The 21,231-nt window shown below is 39.8% G+C and overlaps 2 protein-coding genes across 3 annotated transcripts in view; both read right to left on the reverse strand.

The window, feature by feature from the left end:
• Positions 1-12,847, reverse strand: part of LOC117612073 (uncharacterized) — an 88,203-nt gene extending 75,356 nt beyond the window's left edge. Inside the window, exons 1-2 of the mRNA XM_076692762.1 lie at positions 12,727-12,847; positions 5,911-6,005 (exon numbers count right to left, since the gene is read on the reverse strand). Of these exons, the coding sequence (XP_076548877.1) occupies positions 5,911-5,927 (17 nt within the window). The 5' untranslated portion in view covers positions 5,928-6,005; positions 12,727-12,847. The remainder of the gene's footprint in view (positions 1-5,910; positions 6,006-12,726) is intronic.
• Positions 12,848-13,892: 1,045 nt separating this feature from the next.
• The window catches only part of LOC117612039 (uncharacterized), a 30,465-nt gene continuing 23,126 nt past the window's right edge, over positions 13,893-21,231 (reverse strand). For both annotated transcript variants that reach the window (XM_034340680.2, XM_034340679.2), the window contains 5 exons: positions 19,228-19,379; positions 18,301-18,547; positions 16,038-16,259; positions 14,910-15,105; positions 13,893-14,029 (listed from right to left, as the gene is read on the reverse strand). In XM_034340680.2, the coding sequence (XP_034196571.1) occupies positions 14,020-14,029; positions 14,910-15,105; positions 16,038-16,259; positions 18,301-18,547; positions 19,228-19,379 (827 nt within the window). In that variant the 3' untranslated portion in view covers positions 13,893-14,019. The remainder of the gene's footprint in view (positions 14,030-14,909; positions 15,106-16,037; positions 16,260-18,300; positions 18,548-19,227; positions 19,380-21,231) is intronic.

Here is a 21,231-nt window from a genome sequence, read left to right on the forward strand (position 1 = left end):
TCTTCCACCGCTCTTGCAACACTTCCTCCCTATACTCCATGTGTTTTCTTCTCATGCACGCGACGTAGCCAATGTTCTCTTCGGTTTCCGCCTCTACTAGGTCGTTCTTAAGGGTTCATTCACAATATGGTTCATGCACTTGAGACTTCAGACTGTCGTGATAAAATTGCTCGTGGTTTTCGTCGAAGGAGTCGTGGAAGAAAGTTCTTTCCCGAAAAAATAAATAATAAAATTAACCACTCGAATTTGTAAACGGAAATATTCAATATAATATAAAATTTAAAAAATAAAAACGAAACGATGAAAGCTTCGCAACCAGGAATTAATTTTGACAGGAGTTTCATCCTCGCATGAATAAACCTATAACGCGAATCACAGCTAACTCTTCAGTGTTTGCGCGAGCAGCACGGATTTCCTCGTGAAAATTCCCTTTACGTGCCTCTCCGTTGTATATTCACCTATAGATCACGCTGACGACGTGGATTTTGGAATATTGCTGAGCCGGATGGTGATTGTCTCAAAAAGAAAAATTGATTTCTCCGCGCGTGAGACTATGAACAGCATAAAACTCCTATATACGTTTAGTTTGACTGATTCCAAGCAACAAGAATACAATAGAAAATGGAACGATAAAATATAGTTGTCAAAGAGAGATCTTAACAACGTTCATGTACGGGCGACGAAGCTATTAAAAATTATAATTTACTTCGAAACATCAGAGATTAAGGCGTCTCAGTGAAAAATGTCGTTTTTCCACCAGCATACGCTCTTTCAGAGGTATCTTTACAAAAGATACAAAACCGCTGGTCATAATAAGATGCACCCACTGTGAGCCAGAAATTTCATCAGGTGAAAACGTTTTATCGGTTCGCGCACCGGTACTCAGCGAAATTGCACTGTAATTAAATTAAACGTTAAAGCGAACTGTGGTTGGAGTAATGATAAATCTACGCGGGATATTTCACGCGAGCCTAAACGCGTTTCCGCCACTCGGCTCGCAGCGATGCATTGCGTGCGATGAAACGAAATTGCATTGGCACCGATGCACATGCAATCCTACGCTATTCGGCCTATTACCAATTTCCATACGGTGCAGTTAATTGATTGGATCCAACAATTTGTTAATAGGAAATGTAAATGAAAATATTAAAAAATAAAATCCGGTAACACTGTTTCTGCTTCTACTTAATCCAGTAGCGTACAGTGTTACGTAACTTTTCATTATATACAATGAGAGAATGCAGTGGTTACCTGGCGTTGAATTTATTCACAGCCATGGCTGACCCGGTTGGTGTTACGTTAACCGTGTTAGCAATTCCGCCGCGTATGGGGTGCGACAATAGAAAGGGGCTTGTTGCGGTCTTAAGGCAAACCCCGCGTGAAAAGTTCCGGCTGGGTCGGGATCCGGTTTTCCGGTTGCGTCGCGGATGCTCCGGATGCGTGTGCTGTTCACGGTGGGCGTGTCGTGCTCGGCAAATCGTCTTTCGATGTATGCCTGAATGATTTCAAATAGAAGAAATAACGCTGGAGGAAAGGGCGCAAAGGCAACAAGGGGTTGGAACTATAAATATACTTTCTTTTTTTTTTCTTGAGCGTACGTTGGGTGCCTAACGCCCTGCCAGCGGTTCCATCGCCTTGACGACAGGTTAGGGCTTGGTGTATAAAGATGGACTTCATTCGGTTGAAAGTGTTAGGTTGGGGATGTAATAATTTTGTCCTCAGTGAAGTGTATTTTTATCTTGAATTATTTCGTTACCAGAAGACAATATGGTGTTAATACTTTCATCGTTTAAATTGAAAATTCTTATCATTTTCTTGGAAACGACGTCCGTCGGAGCTGAAGACAAGCATAAGAAGATGAAATATTATGCACACTTTGATAACAATAATTTCAATCTAGTCCTTCATTGAATGTCTTCGCAGTAATTCGAAAGGATAGAAAGTCGAAGGCGTGAAACGCCAAGATTTTCAAAATTAATTACCAAGTTTGCTCCTGTTTCACCTCGCGTTTCTAATAACTGCGAGTAACAGAACTGCGAGTATTCAGTGGAGCGAGAGAATTTCCAACAAACTGACAACCAACATTCAAGGCAGGAGATCCAAGGCAACCATCAGCCACGTGTTTACTGGTGTCATTTGCAATGAATCAGCCTGTGATCGCGCATTTCCCTTGAACTCTAAACTTAGTATCCGCATTTCCCTCATAATCCCCGAGAGTATCTGGAGTGAAAAGAAACTTTTCAAATCTACTCGCTACACAAATCTAATACAGACTTCTATCTATTCCCGTCGGCATGAGAAAAACAATTATATTAATTTGGTAAGGTAACAAGTGGAAACTTTACATGTCCATTTAACGCGTTGAAACAAATTTCCTAACGAGTTTTGTTCGACAAACGAAACGAGTACACGATTGCAAAACAAAAATAACACAACTAAACTAAGTTACTCGTTAACGATAGAAACGGTAGAATGGATTTTAGGTAAATAGTGTGTCAGGCAATTTATCGAGGACAGCCGATCTTGATTCTGGTTCGTTTTCGAGGAAGAAGCATCGATTCATCAAAGGGTAAATGTCATCATAGGGAACAATGAGAAATTCGACGTAACAAGCATAGGCCACGATATCAGAACATTGTACGCGTTGTCGATGCCTCCAGGGTTTACCTGTTCCTTAACAATGTGCCCTTTCAAACCTCGATCCATCGGTTTCTTTGGACACCAGGCTCGACGTATCGACGTTGGATCACGAACGCAATCGCGATCGCCCATCTGCAGAAATCTCCAGCTTTCAAATGAAAGCGTTGCTGTCTAACATTCATCTAAAAGACTTAATTCGTTTTGACATCGTCGTTTAACCCTCCGAATCCCGTTGGACGTTATTTAGTAACTGAATTAGAACGTTGCGCACTTCGGCAGATGCCAGATTACGCGATAAACCATGGGCCAACGGCAGTGAATATAGTTTTGCAGGAACAAGCAAAAATATTTATAAGTCGACTACTGATCAAATTCACGATTCGAAGAGCGTTCGTCGTTCATAGCGGACACTTTACTTTTTCCCCTTTTTGAGATAACAGTGTCAGGGTTTGTACGTGACTTCTGAAAGCTGGAGAATTGTGGAAACTTTCAATTTTTCAGTCAGAAATACGCTCGTCCAATTTGCCAGGCTTCCGAGATAAATGGTAAAAGATTCGAAAAGATTACTGGAGAGATATTGTCACGAGTTGCATGTCGAACTAGTCTTTCATTAATATTTTAAAATTAATGAAAGAACGATTTAAATTTTATCAAGTGTTGTTCGTAATTACCACCATATGTTATCATTAAATCACTACGAATTTCGGGTTTCCGAAATTCTCCTTATCATCCTACACCATCGAGCGTGCAAACTTATCCTCCAAGCGATCAGCGTTCGGAACAACTACTTTTAACTAGGTAAAGCCGTTTCCGTTTGACACAGGGCAGCCGTTAAAGCCAGTTAATGGTCCACTAAGTGACCTGTAATAGAAAAACTTTCTATACAATGCAGCATCCAGAGGTGCTGGGGTCGAGAGATTGCACCGGTTGTTGCACATCGGCCAATATGGCGGTAATGCGATACCGTACTGCATTACCTCTTTAATCACAAGTTTGAACGTATGTATACCCCGCGTCGGAGAGGATATTAACTTTTCCTGATAAGATCTCCCGTCTATGGAACATCGATTCCGTTCACTATTCATGAAAATCATTCGTTGTTGATTATACTGATTGCACCCCCAGCGATGCATACACCTTATGTTCGTGATCGTTCCTCTTTAAACATCAACGAACGAACCTTTTTCAGAATGAAGTGATTTCAGTAATAAAACGTAGCAGAACCCCTGTTTAACGTGAATGCAAATTTTATGAAGCAATCTGGTAGGTATTTCGAAATTTCAGTATGATTGAAATCGTCGTCGACGAGGTCTGACTATGTTCAGGAAATATTAATTGGACGTACTACTTGGGAAATTTCCATTTATAAATATTAACATCTGATTTCAGCAACTCGAACGCGAGTACCGAAAGTTCGGGAGTTTTAAGTGTGAGAACAACCCCACGACTTCCGTCGACCTTGACCCGGTTCGAAACGCCAAGGAATAAATTTCCATAATCCGTTCCATCGAGTTGATTCGACGATTCCGTAGAACATTAAAGTCCCATCGTTTTGCTTGTCTAGTTGCCGTATACGCGACGGTGACAAGACGGAAGTAACCCTTTAAGTAATTCGAACGATTCTATGTGCCTTTGGAAACTTTACTTGATAAACCAGCTCTCTGTTCGACGAAAATTGTAGTGTCCATAATTCGTGCGATAAAATGAAAATTATACTAGAGAGGGAAACTGATGTTACGCAATGCACTTGCGATAATAAATCATAATAATCCTGGTAAACCGCGGTCTATCGCACGATTTCAGTGATAACCAGGAACAACAATTATGCATCGAAATTACTTGATCCTGATGGTTCCCACAATTTTAATTGATCGACCGCAATAACGTTAGGCAGGACGATTAAATGGTTGTCAAGAGAGGAGCGAACACGTTCACGAGTGTGTGTACGTCGACGACAATTAATGTCCGCCTCTTTCAGGTATTCTTCTTTGGACAGGAACCTTTGTCGCCGAGTCCTTTTTTTCCTCTTCTAGGTCATGTGTCGCGTGACGGGAATAGAATTGCTGTGGCTCGAATAAAATCGTCGAATGTCAACCCTAAAGTGCAGCCACTCGAATTACTCGCAAGGGAAACACGAGTCTAAAGGACAGCAGTCGTTTAACTCTAATGTTGTCATCTGTACTGCTGTCGATGGAAATAGGTTAAATAGGATGTTCCAACAACCGTGGAAATATTCAGTGATCTCGTCGAATACGTTATGGGGTGATATTAAATTCACGTAGCTATCGGAAACCGTCGATCTTTGTTTAGGATTGTGGATCTCAAGACCCTTGATAAAAAGAATCGTTGAAAAAGGGATGATGTAAAGCGAACTAATATAATAAGCAAGGTAGTTTTGCAAACGAATTCGCCAAGTCTCAGGAAACACCCTCAAACAATATACATATACAACAATGTTCGCAGTGAGCCCGAGGGAAATGAGAAAAACGTTGAAATAGCGATGATTTGATCCCAGCCTGAACGAATAAAAATTCAGACTACACGAAGGTCAATCAGAATATTTTTTTTTTCGAAACGTGTCAGTCTTGAAATAAAAGTGGAAATGTAATCCCGTTGGTACAGTTTCCATGACGACCGACGAAAATTTGCAAACGTCTATGAAACAGCTGAACCTCGACGTCGAATCGCTTCTTACGTTATTTCCTTTTGCTATTCCTCGTAAATCTTCGCGACACTATCGAATTCTCCTTCATCGATTTCCTTTCGCCGGAAACGATGCACACCCTCGCGATCGTTTAATGTCGTTCTAAGAAGGTTAGAGGGAAACAGCATCCAAATTGATGCAAGTTCAAGGGAAGTTGGAAAATGTTGTGTTTTACGAAGTTTGTCCCTGGATGTTTCTGTGTTTTCTCTTTTGTCCCTTCCGGAATTCCCCCTTTCCAGCCACGTATTTACATTTAGATTGAATTCCCTATTTGTTACAGTAACTACGTAACGCTGGGTCCGCTGGACCAAGCTGATTTCTAACAAAAAGGGTACTGTCTCTTCTTTCCCTTTTTCTTATTACGTATTCTGTTTTGAGCGAAAACTCAATGCACTCCCTTGATAGTTATTATATTTAACCCTTAGCTACCATGATTTAAAAATATCTACCATAACGTAGGATTACTAAAATGTGCATTAAAATTACCTCCACCTTATTATTAAATTTCACTACAAATTTGTTAAACAACCCAATATATTTTTAATTACAAATAATCTTGAACTTACCTTCGAAGATCTTGCATTAAAACCTTCCATCTTGAACAATAACAGGGGACGATCAGGGTAGCTCGTTGCGATGGATTGCCAGGGGAAGGGAGAAGCTGGAAAATGGACAATGGTCTAGGTTAGAAGGATCGTACCTTTTCAGGGCTGAGATATACGTGTACACATCAGGTATGTACCACTTAGACACTTTTTATTCTCAGTACTCGGCGGTTACGTTATAAATGGGTCACAATATGAGTTCACCATACCGCTTACAATCGTTTTGCTCATAATGGAATGGTGAAAAGTGTCGTAAACTTAATGTGTACAATTAACAAATCTGTCTTCCAATTACGAACCAGTCGTTCTTCATTCTACGACGAAATAGATATATGTATCAACGTGCACTTGCACTGTTCAGTTTATTCAATTGGAACGCATTCCAATCTTTTTCTCAATTACTCCGTTTCTTTTCTCTTATGCTATCCTCGGTTTCATTATGGATCGTGTAGGTGTCTGTGCGTGTGTGTGTGTGTATCACGTAAATGAAATACGCGCAGATTCTAATCGCGTTTGATTAGCGAGCTACAGAGCAGTCCGTATTTTGTATACACGTTAACGAATATACTGGGTAAGGATTCATCAGTTCGAGGATAATTTAATTTAACGAAACATGCAGCGAGATAAACCACCGATGTTATATGCAGCTCATCCTTGCCTGTTCTGTGCAGATAATACGTTGCAGTTCGCTGGCGAATTTATTTCAAACGGATATATATTGACGAGCTGCTTTTATAGACATTCTGGATGTATTTTCAATTTTATGTTGTCAGACGTTCAGTTTAATACAACAGAATATATAGCCTCATCAAAGTAAACGTAATTTAATTATATTATTTTAAACAGTTATTTTAAAAATCAAATATTTGATGTATTTGGAATTAAATTATTGAAAATCGAAAGGAAACTGGGCTATACAGTTTTCGAAACGACTCCCAGGAAACTGAGCCTCGCGATGCTGTTATGCAATTATAAGCACGCTAATGTAACCGGTAAAGTTAACACTTTACCGTCGGGCAATTTATGTACGCAACCACTAATGAATTATAATGAACCACAAGCATTGTTTCGCCTGCATTTAACACTTCCAGTAGAATAAATTATGCTACAAAGAACCTACTTCCTCGAATAATCATCAATTAATCATTAAGATTAAAAATACACCCGTAGATAAAGTGTCATAAAAAAGGAATAAAAAGTACTGCGCGCATTTCTCACGGAAGATGCATACGACTTCTTGGAACACGTCCCTTCGGTGTAAGCAAGTACTTGACCACAACTTGTAACACGGTTAGAACGGTTATCGATGTACATCTACCATTAAAAAGCGATATGTTACGTTAGACAATATGTTAGCCCGATCGCTCGAACAATCAGCGAACGTTTTTGCAGAAAAATTACAAACGCTCGATCGGATGTATCAACGCTTCGAGGTCTCGATTGATAAAAAGTCGCTTGGTACTTGGAAACGTCTGGTGAGTTTCTAAAAAAATATTTCTCGATATACTCTTGGGGGTTGGTCATTCTTTCTACAACCACCTATTAAGGTCGATCTCGAAGCGACGTCATCCTGCCATCATTGATCGCTGATTTTTCGAACGCGATTTGAATGCGATTTGTTGCTTGGAAAGCAGTGTATTATTCAATAAGAATGTTGTCTCTCGCTGATGATGGTTATTCGAAAGCAGTGATTGGACCCTCGGAAGTCTTCGTCGTAGATGCAACTGACGTCGGAACGAGTCCACGATTCGAAGTCTCCTCCTCGATGCAATCGAATGCACTTTGATTAAGCCGCGATCGATATACCTCTGCGAGATCCGAATGTTCCGCTGGGTCATTGAACAGGATAATTCCCAGTGCAGCGAGCGATCTCTTTCGCTACTGTTCGAGCGACTTTGTTGCTGTTCGTTGATCAGACAGATAAAATACCCTCGGGAGACCCGATACGAGGACCCGTTCGTATTTGGAGAAAATGAGTGAACATTTAATGAACGTTTAATGGTCAATGAGAGGGACTAACGAAAGCGTGTGCGTCGTGCTCGCTCGAATAACGCTTTATCGACGGCATCGATGTATATAAACATACAGACAGATTGAAAATTTATTTTAATAATAGATGGAATTAATATTTTGTAGGTTTACTGAAATTTATACCGAAATTAATATCACTGTTCACATGGAGGTGTTAATTTTCGAACGATAAGTTGTTTGGTATATGCCCATATTTTAGAAACAAGCGTCATCATTTCTTACACTCCTTGCGACGATATTCTTAATAAAAGGGGAAGTAGATAAAGCGTTCTTCCGGCGTCCTCCATCGACCAAGAAAATCAATATAGCGGCACGAGGTTATCTGGTAATCGCAGAGTACTTTCCCGTACACGTTTCCCGCAACGTATACCGTTGATCAGTATCTATCCATTCCGTTGTTTTACGCTGATATTAACCGGACGGTCCAATTAACAGTTGCGTCGGGAACATCCCGACATCGTAATTGATGCCATACATTGAAGGGAAGGTACCGTTTTCGATGTCGATTTAGCGCACGACGCGATCGCTTCTTTTTCTTTCTTTTTCCTTCTTTTTTCTTTTTTAATTTCTTTTTACACACGGACGATTGTGAGGTATATATCGATACGATACGATTCACAGTTGTTCGTAGGAACAGTGCAAATGGTATAGAAAAATGTAATCGATGTTTGCGATAGTTTTCGATCGATTCGGTAAACAGCGACGAGAACCATTTCATTTCCAACAAATGATAATAGAAGAAGAAGAAGAAACAGGAAATTAATTTAAAGAACGTTAAAGGAGTTACCATTTATACGCCGAGTAACGGTGATAGTCGAAAATTGAACCTGACAGGTGGATCGCACGGTTCTCGATGCTACTTCCGGCTCGAAAGAAGGAAACACTCGTAAGTGTTACGATGGTGAATTCTACGTTAAAGCCTGGACCACAATTCGCGACACAATTGCGTGCAAATTATCCTAATCACTACTAAATAGTTATTACACGGCTAAACAATACGCGTTTCAAGTATTCATCTCTAAGGATCGACGAAAAAACGACACGATGTGATTCTACGTACGAGACACACGCATATAATTATAGATACGTATTATATGTATATTATACATACACGTACGATAATGAATTAGCTATACGACGGTCGTTAATTATTGGTGAAATCAATCTGTTAAATTCAAGTGTTCCATGCCACCTATTTTTTAAAAAGTACTTATGCCCTTTACAAGTACAAATTATGTAGAGGCTATAAGTGTTTCTTAATGTTAACATTCGTCCAATATCGAATTTGCTACATTTTTGTTATGTATTCGTTTCACTTCTAGAGCTAAACCAAACAGTGAGATATCTCATTTAATTAAAATCATGTTTGCAATAAACAATGTGGGCCACTGGTGGCACGGGACCTGTTCAAATACGATGAAACGAAGAAACATCGCGATAATAACAAATAGCATGTTTCGTCGTTGTTTAATTAAATATATTGGACGCTATCAAACCATACAGTATAAAAATAAATAAGCTCTCTATTCTATATAAATCCAATGACACGTTAACATTAGATATATCAACACAATTGTTAATCCTTATAATCTAGCGGGAAAAGTCATGAAAAGGAAAGTTATCGTAGCTTGGTCGCTCGCTGAATAACAAAATTTCCCTTTCTCGACTCAATTGGATACGTACACCTACCACTACGTCCATTTTATCAGCCATTGGGATTCGTGGAAACGTTAAATCAAATCGTGAACGCATGTACCCTGGTTTAATTTCATCTTTGTCGTGCAATGTTTTAATTGAAACTTCAGAGATTCTCATCTGCCAGAGAATATTTAGTTTCTCGCGATTCGTTTTTGCTCGACGACTCTCATCAGATTATCAGAGTTGCCTCAATTCAACTTTCTAGCGAATCGAGTCAGTTTTTCGTCGATTGCTCGGTAGCATTTTCTCAGAACAAAATGGTATACCGTGAATTTTGATCGTACCAGGTTTCCACGATTTTTCATTGGTGCTATCTGGAAAATTGACAGGCCCGTACGAAGCCTGTCGAAATTCTAGCAATTGTTGCACGTTCGCGATTCCATGCATCCACGTGCACACGCATGCGAATGACGATGATGATCTAAATTGATCATTCAATGCGTGTGCCTACCTCGCACACAACTGATAAGGACTTCAATACGCTCCAGCTATGTGAAACATCATCGCAACTATCAGAATTGTACGTTTCGTTGACTCTTCGGGATACAAACAAGGATTCATCGACTACTGAATCGAAAAGGTTCGATGGCTACACTTACGTCTGCGATTTAGTCGCATGATACGAACGAAACCATGAAAAAAGATTGCAGAAACAATCGAGTGCCGAAGAAAGTTGAGCATTCGTTTGGTAAATAAATTGCGAGCGAACCTTTGTCGAAATCACTTATACGATTACTCTTACTCTAGTTATTTTGTGAAAGATTCTTATGAAACGCCGTTTCGCGAGATTTCAAGGGAACATTTATTTTCTACTGCTGGCTGAAATTTGGGGACCACCAATGGCACCTCCAAATTAAAATTTGAAAAACGTTTAAAATCTTTTGTGACTTTTATATCGATGGAGAAAAATTAATTTTTGATATTTAATTTTTCCTTCCAGTCAAATATTCGCTAAACGTTGTTCACTTTTTTGACAGATTAGCAAATTGCATTTGAGCACCACAAATTTAATTTTTCTATTTTTTTTTCTTTATAAGCATTAAAAGGTGGTCCCATATTTTTGACAGCATTTTTTCAAAACGTTGGACATGCGATAAAGTACAGACGTAACTGCAATTCAGGTCACTTTTCCCTCAAATTCTCTTTGCTCCCATCATCTACGCAATTAGTGTATATGTGTGTCATGTAAAATAATCTTGCCCCTTGTTTCGACGCGTTTCATTAACTGATCGTTTCTTCTGTTCCTTTGTTTTTTATATGTTACACCCACCAGTTGTTCCCACGCATTCATTGATACTTGTTTTCATTGATTCATCAGTTTACATTTCATTGTTGATTCTTGAAAATCGTTCATGTTTGTTTACCGAGATTCTCAGACTTTTATTTACTGAACGATATTTTGCCAGGTTACATTCATTCGCAAATCGTAAAATCGACGTGGGTGTACGCGCTCGATTGATTGGAAATAAAATATAATTTTACTCCGTACCATTCGAATTTCCCGAAAATAAAATAATCTCTGCACCGATTAAACGCGTTTTATTATTTTCTTCCAGCTTCGTGCATTTGAATGTGAATGGATAATTAAACTAAACGAATCAAAACGAGAACGAATAATTAAAGGAAAAAATATTTGAAATTTTGATGATCTATTCGCAACTTTCATCACGAATCAGAAGAACGATCACGATTATCGAAGACAATTGTCTAACAGGAGACGATTCACACACATTTACATCGACAAAGTGTACACGATACAGATTAATACGATGATCCGTGCCGAAATATTGGCACAGATCGGTAACATCTATTTGTACGGACGATTAAGAATGGACCCGTTTTCGAATCGTCTCGCGATCATGGACGTCGAACGTGTCTCGATGACTCTTCTATCAAACATTGTCATTTGGATGACAAACGAGATTCACGCTTCCTGAACGCAATTTTCTTTTAACGCGTTCACTGCGAACCCATAATTAATATTACCATTCTTATTACTATTTATATCATAGTTCATATTATTTTAACTTATTTCATTCATCCGTCGAATATCTACGATCATAAGTTCACAGTGAACGTGTTAACACCTATCATATGAAATTTCAAATTTAATCAATTATCATAAATAGATAGTGGATAATTTTTGAGAAATACAAATTATTCACTATTCATTTTTGATATCTATCACCTCTCCCATTCTGATTTGGTCGATGCTTTGATAACGATTACGTTAACGTATCAGCTTGTATGCATATTTTTATATTTACATATATATATATATATAGAACATGTATATATATATATATGTGTGTACATCAAATTGTCATCGGTTATACGTGTTCCATGACAATGGAATGAAATCTCCGATGCATTGATTTAATTGACAATTATTTATCTCTTTCTCTTCTTCCTTACGGGGACATCTTCGTGTCCCGTTTTTTTTTTTTAGTCGACGGTAGTTAGTATTATGTTACTTTAGTTGTAAATCAGACGAGAATCAAGTTTTGGATTCTGGGATGGCATTTCGAACGGATTATTACGGATCACGCGTTACCATATGTAACTATGAAAGGAACGACACAACACGACACGATCTCTTTTTTTAAATTAGTGTACAGACAACATATTATTAGTTAGGCTTTAGAGAATTGCATCGAGCTGATACACGAAAGAAACACATAACTTTTTGCTGACACCAATTGACAACGCGATGCCTTGTGGAAGATGATGGACATAGGCATCAGTTGCGTGACAAACAGTATGAATGGAACCCCATAACCGCCGATAAAAACATTTATAAAAAGTAGTATGTACAACAAAATCTCTTTGTACGGATTTTCACGTAACAATTAAACGTCATCGAGACGATATGCACGGAAAGCACGACAATAAATCTGGGGGGAAGGTATGCATTTTGACAAAAAAGTGTACACACTTTTCTGTGAACTTTACCACGTATTATACCGAGCTCGATATATGCTTGAGCAAGCGTAAGCTTTCGAACGAACCCGGAAGCATTCAAAGGAACAACGAAAGCGTGTCGCTTACCTTTTAAGTTCTCCAAAAAACATTACGCATTAGGGGTCGAGAAGCAATCGTCTACCCCTTTCACCATTAAGCTCCTGGATGTTCTGCAACCTCAAACTCCATCATGTAAACTCTCCTTTTGCTAATTCTCTTCAGGGAACCCTCTACGTAATTTCTCCCAGCGTCAGGTATCCGAGTCGCTTCGCGAAACCCTTAGAACATACATGAAGAAAAATAGAAAATGAAAAGTTGCAGCAATCCCGTGACAAATTTTCTGCTGCGTTTGCTTCGTTAGCTGTTCGGATGTCTTTTCTTCTCTTTCACCGCATTAAAGCGTTTGAAAGGAAACCTTGTCGAGGATGTTTCGTATATATATATATGTATATCCGCATTGGCAGCCGCGGTATATCGTCGAATTCGATTCGATCAAGTGGATTCGGACGTTAGATCGAGTGGCAGGTCGTTACATACGTATACACCCATGTCTCGTTGCAATAAAGAACCAATAACCTTTCTCATCCATTCGTTTTCCAGAAATCGATCGAACTCGATTCGTTCTCCTTCCATAATCCCCTCTTTTCTGGTATTGAGCCTTCTCGATTTTCTTTTTGCTCGGTTCCGCTTTGGATGGTTCGAACGATACGTAACACGGTCAGGGTTTCGTTCAGAATTTTCCCTCTTTGCTAACGTATTTCGTTGAATTCCACGAAAGCCACGATAGATACGATTCTGTCGACAAATTCGAGAAACGCATGGTTTTTGCCCACCTACACAGAATATCGACGCTCTAAACGTATCCATTACCGCCCTTGGGTTTGCGAAAAATTCTTGTTTTTCCGAATAAGTCTGATCTATGTAGCTTTTCAATTTTTTTTAAAGAGAATCTTCATTTTGTCAAAGAATTTCTTCCGAGTCATGGCACTTTTGAATTCGACAATTATTCTCTACGATCTTGTATTACGATTTGAACGACTAAGTCACGACGAATTATGGGGCAACTTCGTGTATACTCGAAGCAAAAGTCGCTTCAACCTTTTGCTGTTTCTCCAATTCAACGTTGTAGTCGGTATTCATTTCGGACTGCATTCCATTTCCATTAATACAGGAGGACATGAAATCACGTTTTTCTGGAATAGACTCGGGAGCAACTTTGTCGTTAGAAACATTAGCGAAATTCGGTTCCGTGTTGCACTCGTTCTGTTCCACGACAGTTTTCAAAGCGTGCCTCTGAACGACACATTTCTCCTTACCCTCCACGCAGATCGTCCACGTTTCCTCGGGTACCGCAGCTCTCAAACAGCTAGACCGCCGTGGTTATTTATATCTGCAAGAAGGAGAATGGAAACAGGCTGACGTATAGTCGCGAAAATTGAATTGCAAACACGGAAATCCTTTCAACATTCTACACCGAGATTATATATTCTATACACAAACGCAAGGTTGTTCTTCTAAATATCGCAGCTATTATAATTAACAAAGCCAACTGTAACTGGTAGCGATTAGGGTTTTCTAACACGCAAACATCGAAACGAGTTTACCACAACGACGCGGCAATTAGCGCGGAAAGAAAAGTGGCGCGAGCCAGAATCTCGTGGTCGATGCTAATCGCGACCAGGTCAGTCGGCGAACAAAGTTGGACGCGCGTGTCGGGTAATTCTTTCTCTCGATTTCTCCGATCACGCGAATCCACGGTTAACGCGAAGATAAGAGGAAACGAGAGGAGCAAAAACCGATGGTTCTACGTGAACACGCGAAACGGAAAACGCTTGGTTCATCGTGAGCGCGTGACCTCTTTGGTATTTATGAGCCTCCAGCGCGTACACGCGACTAAATTCGTTGACCTACTATTTTGCACCTAGACTATACCTGAAAAGTGTTCGGCACGCTGAAATGTTGTGGAAGTGACAAGTAGGCTGTAATCAATTATTTATCAAATCGGTAAAATATTAATCCTTTGCACGTACGCGTATCTATAATAACTGTTGTCGAGGATACACGTGTCAGAAATCATTAAAAACAATGCGTATACGAGTTTGCATGGACGAATATAGGACGTGACAGTTGATCGTATCGTAAACTACAAATCATGTTCGTCGAATTTCATAGTTCCATGATATCGTGATATCGCGCCGTCGACAAGTCAACGCGATCATTTTTCCACTCATCGATCATTTCTAACTCGCGATGCTTGTTAAATCGCTTACCTTTCCGGCAGAGGGCAATCCAGGATTCTGAACGAAGCCAACACGATTATCACGAGAAACGTGATCGCGAACACCACGTATATCACGATCAAATGCACCAGCGCGAATATATACAAACGATTTTTACAATGAGTGTTCGGTGCGTAGTAAGTGGACTCGTTCTTTGGCCATTCGATGCTGAGAATCCAGAAATTTCCTACGACAAACCAATCAGAAAACAGAAAATTAGCGAGTCACGTTAAATTTTAATTTTATCTTAAATGGTACAAATACTTTAAAATGGAGCGCGATAACGAGTCGCTTGTGTTACCTGTAAAAAGGTAGAGCAGCAAAGTTGAAATTAGATGCTCGTTACATTCGGATCGAAGTAATTACGCGTATAAACGTAGCCGCGAGCCGCTTATGTAGACCACGTGCTATCACGAACGAAAATTAGGTTGCATCGAAGCAACTTATCACCTATGTCGGACCAATTACCCGCGAGTAGAACGCGATCGATCGGTTTCCGCTTTCAGCGGAACACGAGTATTCGAAACGAGCAACTAAACTTTATTCGCTTCTTTTACGACACGTATGGCCTGGTATATGAAATTTATACGAACCGCAGAATATTCACGCGTACAACAGATACACATTTTATTTCGGATAAGGAACAATTTTTCTAGTTCGTGCTTTAAAATAACTGGAAAGACATTTGGTAAAAATAATATACCATAAAATACATAAATTTAGCTGCAAACGCATTACTGTACACTTTCTTACCGGTGTAGGTTTTTCATTTTGAATCTGAGCTTCATCCTCGGTTCTTTCCAACCTTATACTCACTATGAATCATTTTGTAATTCCCTTTCAAGCCAACCAATGCTAGTAAATGCGAAATGTTTTCAAGTACGTACATAAGACGGTGTTCGCGATAAAAGGATTAAAATGAGAGGACAGTTAAACGAAGCACGCTCGGGTCACGGGACGTGGAGAACGACTGCCTTGAGCGTGCTTCTAATCGATCCGTTTCCCGCGAGAAACAAACTCGACAAAGATAAAAGTCATCCGGGTACCAGGAGGAACCGTAAAGAATCGTGTACAGGAAGGTTGAAAATCTAATAATCTTGAATTTCTCCCGAAACTTACCCATCACGAACCAGCCGAGTAAGAAGAACGATAAGACGACGGTGATCAATTTCGTGAAAGAGATTTGAGGTTCTTGAGGTTGCGCCATGACCACCTCTGGCCTTCTTGATCGTATCTGCGAGTAGATGCTCAAAGTCATGAACATGGAGCCGAACGTTCCGCCGATTACCATGTAAATCGGTATTCTCGGTTCCCGTGGACATTCGTTGAAGAATTTCCATCCTGAAACACAACGAGATTCCTCGCGTTGTCCACGACATCTCCATCGTTTTCTTTTTTTCACGTCGACGGAGCAAGCGAATCGAGTGGGATCGATATCAAAAAGTTTTCGCGCTGTTTGCTTTGAATAATGTAACGATAATGGCGTTGCCTGACTTCCACTCACTGTGTCGCGTCCTATTTCGATATTTAACGTAACATGCGAACCCTTGCACCGATAATCTTTCCCCTTCTTCCCAACTGACACGCAATTATTTACTCACAATCGTTGAATAATTCTTCAAATGCACAGAATACGAAGAAGAAAGATCAAAGTTTTATGAGCAAGGTAATATTTGCTAAATCAAATGGAAAATTCTTATCACCCCAGGCGTCAAAACAGGCGTCGAAACAGTTCTTTCAAAAGATTTTTGATCTTGGTTAAAAGACAATTTTCTACTCGTCCCTATGCAAACAAAGCAATTGGTTACGATACATTTTTTAGAGCGTGTGCGAACGTTCACCGAAGGTAATTCCTGTTTCTACGAACCGACACCGCTCTGTATCGATTTGGAGAACGTTCTATAAGGGTAGGAGAACAGGTGAATGCGCCGTTCTAACGACTTGCCTTACCCCGCCTCTTCTCACCGTCGACAATCTATACCTAGCGAAAAATGAAGCGGGCTTGCATATCGTAAGTAGTGCACGTCAAGCATTCGTGCGCCATAAACCTGACCGAGTCGATTAAACGAGCACCGTGTTTCCCGAACTTCTGACGAAACCTCGAGCCTCGAAATGAGAATGATTTTTCGTGACATGGCTATAAGAGTACCGGTACCTGCATCCTTGCTTAGGTTTCCTTTCAGATTCGAATCTAAATTCTGATCGTACGAGTTTCTTTGTTGTTCACTGTTCAGACGGTATCTGATACTCGCGTTCTCTTTACCTGACGAAACGAGGCCAACTCGATAATTCGTCTGCAGAATATATAATATCGTTTGAAAGTATTTGCTCACGTGTACGGAATTACATGAAACAGGAAAAATATTTAATCAGTAATTTATAAAACTGAGCTCCAATTTTTCTCGAGGAAACATAAAATAACAGATTAGAATAGGAAACTATCGTTTCGATAAGCGTTACACTAATTACGATATCGTAGTTATAGCAGATAAGCTGACCCAACGGAATTAGCGCGACTAAGGTTAATAAACTATTTCACCATCGCCTGAGCATTTCCATCGCATTAACGTTCAAGCGTATGCAAATTGCAGCCGCGTGCATTTCATACACCGTTAGCTGCTTTTCTTATGAAAGCAGTTCACGAATCAAGCGAACGTGTAACGAGCAATGTTGCCAGCTAAGATATATCGCGTCAATTTACTTCTGGTACAACAAACGGAGCTTGAGATACATTCCCATCCGGAGAACGCCGACAAAGGAATCTTATTCATGGTAATTCTCGGCCCGCGTTAATTCTAAGCTCGCAGTACGCCAGTTTACAAAAGGGTTAATAAAAAATTGCCCTCTGCTCTTTGACTCGACAAACGTACACGTAGGTACGTTGTCGCGAAGAAATTCTCAGGATTTTCCCTCTATTACTGTTGCGACAGTCATTAAATACACTGATGAGGACGAATATAGCTAGATGCTGAGGCAGACGATAATATCAAGAGCGGCGATATCTCGCAAAGCTGCGGGACTAATTATTGATAACTAGTTCGACGACAGCCGGTAAGTCGAGCCGTACGTAGGAGGTTGTTGAAATATTCCGAACATGCTTGCTAATTGCGGTAATGAACGTGGGGGTCTGCGAACGATTCCCCTAATAGCAGGTTCAATTGATGCTTCTACGTGTCTGCTTCACAATCAAAATTGTATCGAATTGAGGCTACGCGCAGCGGAAGATAATAATATTTCTGTGTCTGACTTATCGTAGGTTGTACTACTTGATTTTCATTATGGGCTCGCGTTAGATCGTTTATCGCAGTGATCGCGACGTAACGAACAGTACACGATAAAAAGAGACTGATTTAGCATTTGAAAATGTAAAATTTTGACTTACCAAAAATCAACATCGAAACCGGAACTGCAGACAAGCACACCAGACATCCTGTTGCCACCCTGGTTCTGCTGACCACTTTAAGCGCACGTAGGACGAAGTCACAAGTGTTGTCTGCTTCCAAATTCGCATCTTTCAATTGAAACACGACCGAACCATAAGTGACCACCCTGACATTTCCATTTTCTTTGGTACTCTTTGGTACACAGGGACCGTTGGTGAACAGTCGACGGGATTCGTCGTTCGAAAACTGAAAATCAACAGAGTTGATTCTGATTAGCACCATTTACACTTTATTAACGTAAATATTCGTTACGTAAAGGGTCACTTTATAAAGTTATAAAGTACCCTTTCGATCCGAAAGCAGTTCATCGTGACCGAGGATCGTCAGTATTTTTTACGACCAGCTATTTTTCTGTCCCTGCGGGTTTTTCGTGCAGATTCCATACACAATATTCGGACTGGGTCTAGTTCGTTACATAGTTCGTAAATTTTCTCATCAGACGAGATAGGAAAAGGGGTGGGAAGGTCACGAAACTCATGGAATACGCGACAGGATGAAGGATACCCGCGCGTATCCCATCGTGAAATTGCCGAACGTATCGTTACGAACAAACCCGCTCGCTAGTTTCGGGGTTACACGCCAACAGAATTCCATAAACCAGCCAAAAGAGAAAACATTTTCTGGCGATCGTAAATAGTAGACTGTCGGAAAATATTTCGTCGAAATATATACGACCATCGGATGAACAGCGAAAACGTTTATCTTTGGTGCAACAAATTACTGTGGAAAATGGGAAACGATAGTAACGGATTAGAGAGAAATAAGACGGTTCTATTCCTATTTTGCATCGAATACGTTCGATCGCTTTACAATAATAATTATTAAAGTTTGTTTTACATTTTACTTGTATAAGAAATATTTCATACCTGAGAGACGGAGCTACTGGCTCGTCTTGAATCCTCGAAAGTGCTTGGCCCGCATCCTAGGTTGATCTGGACCGTGCTTCCGCCAGACTTCACGCTTCCGGAGTTTATCTCCTTCAGTCGGCAAGGGGAGGAGTTTTTACTGCCGTTCATGCCTGTGCAAACAACAATTCACCAACTCGTTAGGGGATCCTTTAATTACACCCAAAATAGCTTTCGCGTGCTATCAAACAGCACTTTATCAGTACGGTATAAGGGTTAATCATTAAATCATGGACTCAGACAATTCAAATAATAAAGAAAGTTTTTACTGATTCAATGTATATCAGTTATATCAACATCCATGGCAAAAAGTGATAAAGAACAAAAAGAACAAAAAATAAATTGAATCTTGAAACCACTTGCCTTTTTTACCAGCATCTTTTTTTACTACCTAGCTTTTGTGGATCGTGGTGTATTGTGTTACAAAGTCTTCGATAAAAGTAACACGCTACAAATTGAGACGAGACGTCAGAAAAACGATCCCCTTTAATTCCTTCCAGTAAGTTTTTCATACCGTTGAAAAAAACATGAAATATCGGGTCATTTTAAAAGTGTTTGCGTACTTCGGTAAATCTATTCGGTCCAATTCCTTTTAACGATTAAATGTGATGCGCATTTGTAAAATTAAGTACAAAGAGATTTATGAAGTAATCTGGACCATGAGGTTCCAAGAACAGAAATAATTCCACACGAAACACGTATGCTTCTTTCCAGCGAGTCGTTTTCAAAGATACGGCACGGATTACTCGACGAAATCCGGTTATTAATTTTTCTTCTCCCTACGAGCTTACTTACTGGTGTCTCGCTTCCGTGCTGATAAATTCTACGTTTTCAATTTACGAATCCCTGATCTGTTCTCGCGGAATAGAGTCGATTACCACGGAAACGGGAGAGGAGCAAGCACGGCGCAGTAATGCTTAACGCATCGACAATTTTATCGACTTTGTTGAGTATTCTCGAGTAACAAAGTTTTGTCTCGCGTTGCCCTCGCAACCTTCCTATTTATTGGATTATTCTGAGAGCACGCCTACAAGTTGGTAGTAAACAACATTCTGTAAATTATTAATCGATGACATGTCATCCCTTCATTCATTTCCTCTTTTCCTACATACGCCACTCCTTAATTGAAAACGAGGAATCGTTGATGGATCTCGAATTTTATTTCTGACCAATTTTCAATGACGATGGGGAAGGCTTTGTTTAACCAAAAAATATGTAGTTTGAAAAGTAATGAGAAACCATTAATATTAAGCTGGTAAGTGGATGATTTAAATTGAAAAATGAAATGGTTGTATTTTTGAATAATTACAATTATTCTATATTATGTCATATTAGTTCTCCTTGGTGCGCTCTATATATCGGATAAAGATATCAAATCTGATATCAATCTGAGCCAATCAATCATACGTTATCAGGTTCAACTGGCCTTCCTTGGATCGTTCGTAAAACCGTGGTGTAAGATCTTTGAAACTGATCGGTGGAACGAATGAAATTTACAACCCTCTTGAGACGACGTATCAGGTTAGATCGAACGATAACGAGCATCGAATTGCCACAGATTCCCAAGATACGAACGGACAAGATTAAATCGTATCCGGCCGATACATTGATCCTTATTAGCTCGAAATAGATCAGAGAGCATTAACACAATTAATTATGTCGTTGAGCAGAGAGCGGTATCGGTGACTGGGTCACGAACGGATTTATACGTGCGAGCGATTTTAATATTTGCCATGCGACGCGTGTTACGGATAAAATTCAACACCCTTGCCAACTTCCATATACGTGCATACACGTTCACCGTGATAATACCGTTTCAGAGATGACTATGCTCCACCGGGTGTCTAATATCCTCAAAAATACAACCATCATGGTAAATGGTATTATCGTCCACTATTTCGAAAATTAGAAAATCCCGCTGCACCGTTTTACACTCTCAGTAATGAAATTAATCCATTTACTAAT

Source organism: Osmia lignaria, chromosome 15 (genome assembly GCF_051020975.1).
Source record: "Osmia lignaria lignaria isolate PbOS001 chromosome 15, iyOsmLign1, whole genome shotgun sequence".
Classification (NCBI taxonomy): Eukaryota; Metazoa; Arthropoda; class Insecta; order Hymenoptera; family Megachilidae; genus Osmia; species Osmia lignaria.